At 54.9% G+C, this 11,153-nt stretch overlaps 1 protein-coding gene across 1 annotated transcript in view; it reads right to left on the bottom strand.

Moving 5' to 3' along the window:
- Nucleotides 1-490: 490 nt before the first annotated feature.
- Nucleotides 491-11,153, bottom strand: part of PI4KA (phosphatidylinositol 4-kinase alpha) — a 153,819-nt gene continuing 143,156 nt past the window's right edge. The window contains exons 42-53 of the mRNA XM_012812667.2: nucleotides 9,585-9,714; nucleotides 8,215-8,285; nucleotides 6,558-6,630; nucleotides 6,393-6,463; nucleotides 5,150-5,259; nucleotides 4,585-4,689; nucleotides 4,377-4,502; nucleotides 3,930-4,050; nucleotides 3,309-3,468; nucleotides 2,531-2,620; nucleotides 1,956-2,039; nucleotides 491-914 (exon numbers count right to left, since the gene is read on the bottom strand). Of these exons, the coding sequence (XP_012668121.2) occupies nucleotides 863-914; nucleotides 1,956-2,039; nucleotides 2,531-2,620; nucleotides 3,309-3,468; nucleotides 3,930-4,050; nucleotides 4,377-4,502; nucleotides 4,585-4,689; nucleotides 5,150-5,259; nucleotides 6,393-6,463; nucleotides 6,558-6,630; nucleotides 8,215-8,285; nucleotides 9,585-9,714 (1,193 nt within the window). The 3' untranslated portion in view covers nucleotides 491-862. The remainder of the gene's footprint in view (nucleotides 915-1,955; nucleotides 2,040-2,530; nucleotides 2,621-3,308; nucleotides 3,469-3,929; nucleotides 4,051-4,376; nucleotides 4,503-4,584; nucleotides 4,690-5,149; nucleotides 5,260-6,392; nucleotides 6,464-6,557; nucleotides 6,631-8,214; nucleotides 8,286-9,584; nucleotides 9,715-11,153) is intronic.

Below are 11,153 nucleotides of genomic sequence, written 5' to 3'. Positions count from 1 at the left end.
TCTCTGTCAACTCTGGAAAGCCCATCACAGGTTGGCTAGAGCTCATAATTTAACTTTGCCTCTGTGTTCCATTTTTTGTAATTTCATTGTTCTATCTTCCCAGGGATTGGTTTTCACTTCACTTTCATCTTATCTGCTGTTAATCTTTTGGAATGTTTTCTTTTGGGCCTTTACATCCTTATCTGCTTATGATAATTAGAAGGCTCTGGTGGGTGGGAATAGATGGCTGCTAGGCCCAACATGGAAAGGACTGGAGGAGGAAAGATGCTGACAGCCACATGCAGCCGGCAGTCCCTGTGGCAGGGAGCTTTGGAGTGGGCAGAGAGCACAGGGAGAATGTTATTTTTGGTGCAAGCTGTGCTGTGGTGCTTGTGAGGCTCATGCCTGTGAGCTAGGCCCCAGCTCACCAGTGCAGGCCACACTGGGCTCCTCTCCAGGGGCAGAGCCAGTGGCTGCCCCTCAGCTGGCACTTAGGACTTGACACTAACAGCACTCTTTTGGGTTTTTATTTTGACCATGTTGGTTAAATCTTAGATTGAATATAACTTTTTTTTATACACAAGAAAATACTTCATGTACCTATGAAATAAGACAGGTTGGGAATGTGTCCAGTGCAAACAAGAGGATTTAAACCTGTGCGTAGACAGCACCATCGTAGATTGTCATTTGGGTCTGTGGTATCCCTAAGCTACTTGGCCGTATGCCACCTCTGAGGCAGAAGCGACTACAGGGCTCCTGGGCTGCAGTTCTTCCCTCCTATTAAAAACAACTCCAGCGGATGAAGTGGTAGGGAAGGGGTGGTCACATAGCTGGGTGACTTCAGGGCACCCAGGGGGAGGGCTCTGGCTTTGGAAGGCCCTCCTCAGTAAGGGATGTCGTTCTGATAGTACTGGATCATGTCGTAGGTCCGGCTCCTGGAAAGTGAGGGTAAGGGAAGCTCTGAGCAGCCTGCTGGGTCTGGGGTCCCTCCCCACCCACTCATCCCCTCCATCACCACCCACAACATCTCCTGCTCCAACCCTGAGACTTCTGAGGCCCATTGGCACTTGCTAGCCAAACCCCTTGTAGCTGTGGGAGCCACTGAGCTACTAGGTGCCTGCTGTCTCCTGGCCTGCCCCACAAGCCCTCCTGAAGCCTTGTGCTTTTCCATTCTCCCGGGTGCTTCCTGTGCCAGCCCTTGTGGTTCCTGCCCCTTCTTTCTAGCATTACCCTCTAGGCACCTGGGGGCAGGTTCTTGGGTGGCTCCTCAGGTTCATCCAGCAGCTCCTAGAGCATATGGCCACACCCCCATCCCCTCTTGGGAGGGTGCTATATACACCATGGCACCCCCACCCCACCCCGTCTGTCTTCAGGTACCCCTGCACAGGGCTTCCAGACTCTCAGAGCTGTTCCATCATATACCTACTGGAACAGCCACCCACCCATCACTCAGGCTGGAACCCTCAAAGCCACATCTGACTCCCTCACCCCACAGGAGCCTGTGGGCCCTGGGTTCCACCTTCAGACCCTTAACTAGCCCTTCTCGGGGCCTCCTGCTTCTATCTTGTCTCCCTACCACAGGGAGACTAACTGGCAGCCCCTAGCTGCCCGCCAGACGCTGCCCATACAGCAGCCCCAGGAAGGCATAGGGAACAGGGGCTGATTTCCTAAGCCCTCCCAGGGACTCCAGTCTGATTCCAAGCTCACTCAGCTTCACACGTCCTGCCCCAGGCAGGCTGGTTTCCAGCTTCAGACTCTTCCAGGTATTCCCCCTGAATAAGCACCTCATTGCTCCTCAAGAGATCCAGGGTCTCCTGTGAGAGGAGCAGCTCAGGGACAGCAGCATTCTCGTGATCTGGTCTAAGCCAGGCCCCACCAGGTGCCCCGTGGCCAGCAGGGCAGGGCAGGTGGAGAGAGGAGGGGAGGGCAGGTGGGGTGATGTGAACTCAGGAGAGGAAGACAAGTGGGTGACTTGCCTGTTGCTGAGGAAGCAGCTCTGGATGATCTTCATGATAAAATTTGCAGCCTCACGCTCGGTCATGTTGGGGCTAAACCTGTGTCTGGGGAGAGGCCATGGTAGGACTGGCTGTCATTCCCTCCCATGCCCCTGGTTGTGTTTGAGGTTGCCCCTGCCCAGTGTGATGCCACGGCCTGGAAATGTGTCCTCTGTGGTCTACATGGTAGAATTTAGGAACAATGCTGTGAAGGGCAAGCCTGGCCTACTGTGGGCCCTGTGCTCTTCCCAGCATCACCTGGGCCTGAGTGGCCCCATGGTGGTGAGGGGTGAGGGGTGGGGGGACTAAGCACTGGGAAAATAAGTGACTGAAGGCCTAGTGGATGTGAAGTGTCCTTGAGGAATCAGGGGGTGCTTCTAAGGCATGTTGGCAGAGCTGTGGTTTGGCACAGAGTCGCACCTAGGAGACCTGTCTGAGTTCTAGGAAGATGACAATCACTTAAAATTTGTTAGCATACAAAGTTCCTATCTTAGGTAGAGCCTCAGCTAGTGGACAACCATACCCAAAAAGGCCTGTGTGTCTGCCAAGGAACCTACTTCAAGAGCTTGATTGTCTGGCCGCGGAAACAGGGCAGGCCCGTGTCCAACATGAGAGTGACCAGAGAGACAACTGCATCCATGTAGGGCCTAGGGAGAGATGGAGGTGGTAGGTAGCAGAGGCCAGCCAGGGGAGCCCTGTGGTGTGGCTGCTGCCTGACAGCCTCATGCATGGGTTCCCAGCCACCTCCCAAGCATATCTTCCATGCTTCCCCCTCCTCCGTGGCAGCCCCCTTCATGCCACCTGCTGACTCCCAGCCTCTGCACAGCCTAGGCTGGGGCTGCTCACATGCACCCTGGATGGTCTGAACAGCCCAGCTGGTTCCCACCACATGAGGCCACCAACCACGGTTTCTGTACCCAGTTGGGGAAGCACAGATGCCCTGACCCTCCCAGGGCACTGCACAGGGCAGTGGGGACTGAATGGGTATGGACTGACCTGGGTCACAGGCCAAGTGTCACCATACGCTAGTGTGTAACCTTGGCCAAGGGACTCTGTATGTGAAACCAGGAAAATGCTAGTCTCCAGAGTGCAATCCAGGGGATGGGGGGTGCTCTGGCATCCAGAAGGGGGAGCTCATGGCCAACGGTGTCAGCAGGATGACAGGTCTCAGATGGGCTCAGATGCCCGGAGTAAGAAGTTGTAAACATAGGTGGGCAAAGGGGCAACCAGAAGGCCAGGCCTGGGCCACCAGCACTGGCCTTGCTGTCTCTGAACCAGGTTCCTTTCATCCTAATGGGGGGCTTAGATGGCACCCCAACCCCTGCCCTGGCTCACCGCACAGCTAAGTAGCCGCGGACACACATCTCCATGAACCACTTGAAGGGTGTGGCCTCCATCTTGCCTCCCATGATCATCACCATCTCATCTGTCAGCTTGATGTCAGGCTCCCACCCCAGGTTCCCACCTGGGGAGCTTTCAAACATGAAGCCAAAGTCTGCAAAACCCCAAAGAGCCATCTGGGACTGGGGCAGGACTCTGGACCCTGGCTGGGCAGGCTGGGTGTCTTTAGGGATCACAGGGGGGTTAGGAGTGGCCAGAAGGGAGAGGGAGGGGAGAAGTGGAGGTAGGATCCGGGAGGGAGCAGAGCCCAGCACCCAGCCTGGATGAGCCTGCCCACCTCTGTGGGGCCGGCCTTCCCCTGACCATGGGGTGAAGGGGAGGTGCACTGCACCTGACCTATCCTCTTCTGTGGAACCCCACCCTCCACTGGGCACGGGGTAAAGGGGGAGGTACACTGGGCCTGCCCACCTCTGTGGGGATGAAGGGGGAGCTGCACTGGACTCAACCTCCCCTGTGGGGTAAAGTGGCAGGTGCACTGGGCCTTGGCCTCCGCTGTTGGGGCCCCACCCTCATCCGTGGGCTGAGCAGGGAACTGTACCTGGCCGCCTGACCTACCGATGTGGATGATGTGGCCCTTCTTGTCCAGCATGATGTTGCCGTTGTGTCTGTCCTTGATCTGCAGCAGGAACAGCAGCAGGCTGTAGGCGGCCATGCTGCGGATGAAGTTGTAGCGGGCCTGTGCAGAGAGAGCCCAGGCTCACAGCGGCCCTAGGCTGTAGGCTCTCCCCAGCTGTGTCCCCACTTAGGGGCAGAGCCTGAGCCAGCCAGCTCAGCCAGACCTGGGTAGCAGCAATGATGGGGCTGCACCTAGGGGCAGCGGGGCGGCAGCCCCTCCCTCTCACTGTAGACAGCTTTCTCCTGGGGAGCCCACTCTAGGTTCCTTTCACTCCCAAGGAAGCTTATGGGTGACCTGGTTTTCTACTCTCATGAGGGATGACTTGGAAGAGCAGGCAAGGGAGGAGGTGGCATGGAATGGAGTGCACACAACACTCCGGGGGCTACCTGCTGGAAGGCCAGGGTGGACTCATCCCCATACTGGCGTGTGAAGTAGTCATACATGCCGAAGTCTGTCTGGCGGCCCAGCTGGTCTCGAGAGGTACAGTCAGGAATGCACTCAATCACCCCACACTAGGGAAGAAGGTGAGTCCCAGGACTGGCACGTGGGAGGCACCAAGGGCTTCCTAGCCAGGCTATCGTTCAGGGCACTTACCCCAGGGGCGGTGGCCACCACTCGGTAGGGAAAAACAAAGAGGTCCAGGCCGACCAGCTGGAAGATATTCTTGAAGAGATCGATGATCTGCAGGGCCAGCATGTCCTGGGACCCAAGGGCGCATGAGGTGCTGTTGGCTAGCCTCCTAACACCCCTGGCCCACCCGACTCCCAGAGGTCCCCTCTGCCTCACACAGGTCAGAGGCTGAATGGCCAGTGATGGTAAGCCAGGGAGGGCACTGCTGAGCAAGAGTCTGGAAGGGTTGGGCTCATGGCCTCAGGACCACCAAGCCCTGGGCTGAGCATGAGGCCATGGCACTTGGTGGGGTGTATGAGCCTGGATCCCCCTTTCCCCCAGGCAGGGGCCGGCACTGCAGGTGTTAGGAAAGGGGACAGAGGAGAAGTCTCTGGGTTTGCAGAAGCCCTGGTTTACTGTGTGGCACTTGAACCAAATGTGCGTGGGAGGAGGGAGGCAAAGATGCATGTTTCCACATGTGAGGCTGGACTCCAGCAGGCCTGCGGCTGGGGGAAGCGGGCCTGCCCCCATCTGCCCCAGGCCCTGCTACCTGCCGGCAGTCGTCTCCCACTTTGAAGATGGCCGCCTGCCAGGAGATCTTCTGGCCATCTGCCTCTTGCGCACCACACTCATCCTCAGAGTCTGAGCGGCACCGCAGCCCTGTGCAGGGGATAAGACACCTGTGCCCCAAGGTAGTGAAAAGCCCTCTGAGGGTGCTGAAGGTGAGCCCACTTGTGTACCTGGAAGGAGCCCTGAGAATCCTCTCTACAAAGCCCTAAGGACATCAACAAGGGCCCCAGGAAAAATCTTGGGGAAGCCTGTGGAACCCCAGGGTTAAGGGTCTTTCCTTAAGAACATTTAAGCTTAAATACAATTAAAAACAAAACCCCACATCACCAGCACTGAGGCCCAGGTGCTGGGGCATGGGTGTGTCCACACCCTGGGAAGCCCAGAACTCAGGGCTGCACATGGGCACTGCCACAGAAGGCCTGTCCCTGCACAGGCGGGCAGCCCCTCTGTGTTGCCGGCCATACTCTGTTCTGCTCACTCAAAACCTAGGTGTGACCTTATTTAGAAACAGTCTTTGCATGAGCGGTACCTGTGGCTCAAAGGAATAGGGTGCTGGCCCCATATGCCGGAGGTGGCGGGTTCAAACCCAGCCCTGGCCAAAAAAAAAAAAAAACAACAACAACAACAAACTTTCTAGAAATAGTCTTTGCAGATGAGCCCTAATCCAATGACTGTGTCCTAAGAGGGAGATGAGGATACAGACACCAGGGAATGCCATGTGAAGACGGAGGCAGAGACCAGAGAGAGGCAAACACATGCCCAGGACCACCCAGGACTGCAGCACAACCACCAAGGGCTGGAAGAAGCAGGGAAGGGTCCTGCCTCAGAGCCATCTGAAGGGGTGTGGCCCTGACCGACACCCTGGTATCAGACTGGAGCTTCCGGAACTGTGAGATAACATGGCTCTGCTGCCTAAGCCTTCCGGTCTGTGGTCATTGTTCAGCAGCCCCAGGCCACTAACATACCCTGCAAAGGCTTTAGGCCACTCAGCCTCAAGAAGGGGCCTTCTGTGGGAGTCAGTGGGAGTGCACAGGCCTCTAAGTGTGGCCCACTTGTCATAGCATTTTAGCTGTGTCCTTTTTGAATGAGGGCTCAGAGAAGGTGGGGAGATGGATAGACATCATCTTTTATGAGGAGCTGGTGATAAATTGTCAAAAGCAACTGACATTACTGGGGGCAGGGGAGCAATGAGACCCCAAATGAGGTCAAAACTCTCCACTGACCTTCTTTCTCAAGCTCACTGACTCCACATCGCTTCACCTTAAATTTAGCCAGGTATGGGGCTTTTGCAGCACTGGAAAACAAAGATAATGTGGTACCAGGAATGCAGCCAGGAAAAACCCTTATGTAAGGGGGCCACAGGCCTGGGGGCAGGGTGGGGCTCTCACCTCTGCATTGGGGTCCCAGACTTGTAGTCGATGTCTAGCACGATGGCCTCAGGGTTGCTGGGCAGGTAGCAGCCTACGTAGGGACAGGAGGAGTCACAAGGAGCCCCTGTGTGGCAACAGGTGAGGCCACACCAGTTCCCAAAACAGATGTTGCAGGCATACCCTGCAGATGACACTGGGCATGCTGGGCCTATCTGTGGCTATTAAGGGTCCATCCTCCCTGATTCCACGATGTCCGTGTGGTCTTTCCACACATCTAAAAGGAGTTGCCACTCCAAGAGATACTCCTCTGAGAAGTTGCATGGTGTGGGGCCTGTCCTGCCTCTCAGGAGCTTTCTGCACTTCTCTGCACACCTGGAACCCCCTTCCAATCAGCCTCCTGTTTGCAAGCAGGAGTTCCCCTTTCTCAGCAAGCACTCAGTATGTGTGAAATAAGGGGCCAACAAACGGTTAGTCCCTGGGGAGACATGTGCTCCAGGCTAAAGTGAGAGAGCCTCCTGACCAGGAGCTGGGTGGGTTTTATTTATTTGTTGTTAGATGGAGTTTTACCACATTGCCCAGGCTGGTTTTGAAGCCCTGGCCCCAGGAGCTCCTCCTACCTCAGTCTTCTGAAATGCTGGGATTACAGGTTCAAGCCACTGTGCCTGGCTGAGGGGGTAGGGTTTTGAGGAAGGGCCTGAAACAAGGGGCACATGGTCTTCTGGGAAGCAAGCTTGGCCTTGATGTGGGTACCAAATGGCTGTTCCACGGGGTGGGGGGACACTGTTGCCCCCTCTCCTTCCCCAGCTCCAGGACTGTCTCACACAGTGGCCACCTCTGTGTTCTTCTGCTCTAGGGCCTTGCTGGCTCCTCAGGGCCTCTGGGGCAAGACCGGGCCATAGAGTCTGGAACTGGATGCTGAACCCTTGCTGTATGACAGCCTCTGGGTCTTTCTCCTCCACCCACCCAGCAGCTACAGGATTCCCACTGAGGGGAAACAGAGGACCTGGTATCCATCCTTTTCTGAGAAACTGACCTGTTGTATGAGCTTAACATAATAGGTCTGAGGAAATGTGTGAACCTGAAGCCCCACACACAACCCACAGCTGAGGCCCAGTGTGAATGCCGGCATAGGACGGCTAGGTTTCGAGAAGACAAGTTTGCACCAAGAGGTAAGCCTAGAGAGCTCCTGTTGAGGGCTGGATTTCCATATTTTCTTTAAAAAGCTCAAACTCTCATATGGCAATAGCTGGCAGGTGCCAAGGAGCAGCTTCCTACTTGGGTGGGAACCCCGTTTGGCATGTCCCAGCACACCTGGGCTGCCCCCCCCCCCCCCAAATCAGCTGTGCAACTTGCACTGTTGGAGAACAGGAGCCCTAGTCCAGGATAACAGGAGCACTGGTCTAGGATAGCATCTGTGGAGGACAGTGTCTTTGCCTCCTATAAAAACAGCAGGCAGCAAGGAGAAGAGGCTGGCTAAGGAGCAGCTCCCTCTCAGTGAAGGCAGATTCTGGGCAAAGGCTGAGGGGCTGTGGTGCTGGACAAAGGCCCAAGTATGTGTGGGGCCAGCCAAGCTGTTGTCCCCATGCCCTGTGCTGCCTGGAGATGGCAGCAGCCTCCACTCCCTGCCCACCCTTGGGAGGAGGCCAGTCCTCCAGCCCTAAGGATGCCTGCTCACCTGGCTGCACCTTTACTTCAGACAGAGCCGACAGACAAGCCTTCTTTCTCTCATCGCCTTTAGGGTAGGGTCTGAGAAATAAGACAGAAATGCTTTGCTTTGTCTCCTAGAGCAGCAGTTCTCAACCTGTGGGTCCAGACCCCTTTGGAGGTTGAACAACCCTTTCACAGGGGTTGCCTAAGACCATCCTTCATGTCAGATATTTACATTACGATTCATAACAGTAGCAAAATTACAGTTATAAAGTAGCAACGAAAATAATTTTATGGTTGGGGGTCACCTCAACATGAGGAACTGTATTAAAGGGTCATGGCATTAGGAAGGTTGAGAACCATTGTCGTAGAGGAACTGGCCTCTGGACAGCCCAGGCCTCTAATGTCTGGACTGCCCTCTTTGTTCCTCTCTTCCCAGTGCTAGTGACTACTAAAGCCCCAACCAGGTCTAATCCTCCAGGAAACCACTGTACAATTCCTGTCCTGGTCCTTTATGGAGAAGCCCAGGCAGCCCCTGGGGGCCAAGGCAGAGCTATGTTCTGGCAGTTTATGCCTCTCCCATGTAGGGCAGGGAGACATGTGCTGCTTGCTGTTAGAGGCACTTGGGGGCACAGGTGGCTGTGGGATCAGATGGTTCAGGGGTCAAATGCTGGCTATCATTTACTTGTTCCATGACCTTGGGTAGGCCTGAGATGTTACCTTAGGCTGAAGACCAGAGGGGCACAGTGGAGCCATGAGCCTGCCCTACAAAAATGCCCACGACATGTTCCTCCCCCGTGAACTTTGGTGGGCTAGGAACTGCCAGCAGCACTGCTCTACCTGGTGCCCAGTCCAGGAAAAGGCCTCAGGAGGCCTGGAAAGGGCCTTGTGGTGAAGGCAGTCAGAGCAGTGTGAACACAAGATAGTCAGGGCCTGCTGAGAGCTGTGCCTGGTGCTCCCTGATCTGGGCCTGTCCCTGTCCCCAGGCAAACAGCCAATGTCAGTGATGCCAGGGTCTCATCTCATAACAGGGGCAAGGATGTGTAAGGATGGCATCAGAGTGACATAAGTGGAGGGCCCTGGAGCACAACCACAGGAGCTGTAGACAAGTACGGCTTTCCTGGCACCACCAGGATCCTGCAGCACTTGGACAGAGCAAAGCAGCCTCAAACCATGGGATGATGTGCAGAATCAAACAGGTGTTTTCTGAAATCAGAGTGGCTGTGTGGTCTTGCCATCCTCTCAGGAGCCCTGACTCCCCAGGTGGTGCTTTGCCCACTGGCGTCCTCAGAGTCAGCAGTGTGCCCACCAGACGCTCGTCTATCTGTCCAGGGCCAAGGCCAGGCAGGCATGTGAGGCTCCCAGGTCCAGATGTGGCTTTTGAGGCACTGCACTTACTTGATGATGGCAGACACATTGGTGATCTTATTGAAGAAATCAAACTCCCGCTGGTAGAAGTCCTTGGCTGGGCCTGACAGAGAGCCTGTGATCTCCTCCACCAACTGCTCCAGGAGGTCGCCAATGTCAGCTGAGGAGAAAACAAGAGGCTGAGCTCCTTAGGAAAACCTGCCACTGGCTTCCTGGTCCCAGCATGCCCAGAGTGTGCTGCAGGCTTGACATGAGGCCACACTGTACCCACATCATGCTACACTGCTCCCATGCCTACCAGTCTGCCCCTCACTGTGCCAGTGCCAACAGTGCTGGTGGGAGAATCTGCCAGCACCTGAGCACAAGGCAGAGGACAAAGCACTAGAGGTTGGAGATTCTCCACTGCTACACACTCATCAAGAAAAAAGCCTGTGTCACTATGAATGTCCTTACTGAAGCAGTAATATTAATTTTATTAAAGTCTACCCTTTTGGCTCAGTGCCTGTAGCATAGTGGTTACGGCGCAAGCCATATGCACCAAGGCTGGTGGGTTTGAACCCGGCCCAGGCCAGTTGAAACCACAATGACATCTGCAACTAAAAATAGTCAGGTGTTGTGGCAGGCGCCTGTAGTCCCAGCTACTTGGTAGGCTGAGGCAAGAGAATTGCTTAACCTTAAGAGTTGGAGGTTGCTGTGAGCTGTGATTCCACAGTGCCTGGCTGGACTTTTCTATTTTCAGTACAGATGGGGTCTCGAACTCCTGACCTCAAGGGATCCTCCAGCCTCAGCCTCCTAAAGTGCTAGAATTACAGGCATAAGCCACTTTGCCCGAAACCCTTTTATTCTTTTTATTTAGAGACAGAGTCTTACTTTACCACCCTTGGTAGAATGCCGTAGCATCACAGCTCACAGCAACCTCCAGTTCCTAGGCCTAGGCAATTCTCCTGTCCTGGGACTATAGGTGCCCACCATAAACCCAGCTACTTTTTTGTTGCAGTTTGGCCAGGGCTGGTTTCAAACCCGCCACCCTCAGTATATGGGGCCAGCAACTTACTCATTGAGCCACAGGTGCTGCCCCACACCAAACTTTCAAACTTGCTTTTATCTCTTTCTATAATTTTAAAGGCTTTTTTAAAAAAATGAGACAGAATCTCACTTTATTACCCTCAGAAGAGTGCTGTGGTGTCACAGCTCACAGCAATCTCCAACTCCTGAGCTAAGGCAATTCTCCAGCAATCTCCAACTCCTGGGCTAAGGCAATTCAGCCTCCCTAGTAGCTGGGACTACTGTCACCCACCACAATGCCTGGCTATTTTTTTGTTGCAGTTCAGCCAGGGCCAGGTTCAAACCTGCCACCCTTGGTATATGGGGCAAGCACCCTACCCACTGAGCCACAGGCACTGCCCTTAAAGACTTCTTAAATGGGTGGTGGTGGCAATTTGTTCAGAAAGCTGCTTAGAAGCAAATGAGTGGCTCGGCGCCTGTGGCTCAAGCGGCTAAGGCACCAGCCACATATACCTAAGGTGGCGGGTTCAAATCCAGCCCAGGCCTGCCAAACAACAATAATGGCTGCAACCAAAAAATAGCCGGGCGTTGTGG

Source organism: Otolemur garnettii, unplaced genomic scaffold (genome assembly GCF_000181295.1).
Source record: "Otolemur garnettii isolate 467f Iridium unplaced genomic scaffold, OtoGar3 scaffold00218, whole genome shotgun sequence".
NCBI classification, from domain to species: domain Eukaryota; kingdom Metazoa; phylum Chordata; class Mammalia; order Primates; family Galagidae; genus Otolemur; species Otolemur garnettii.
Note: the sequence above shows the minus strand (reverse complement) of the source record. Positions and strands in the feature narration are given on the sequence as shown.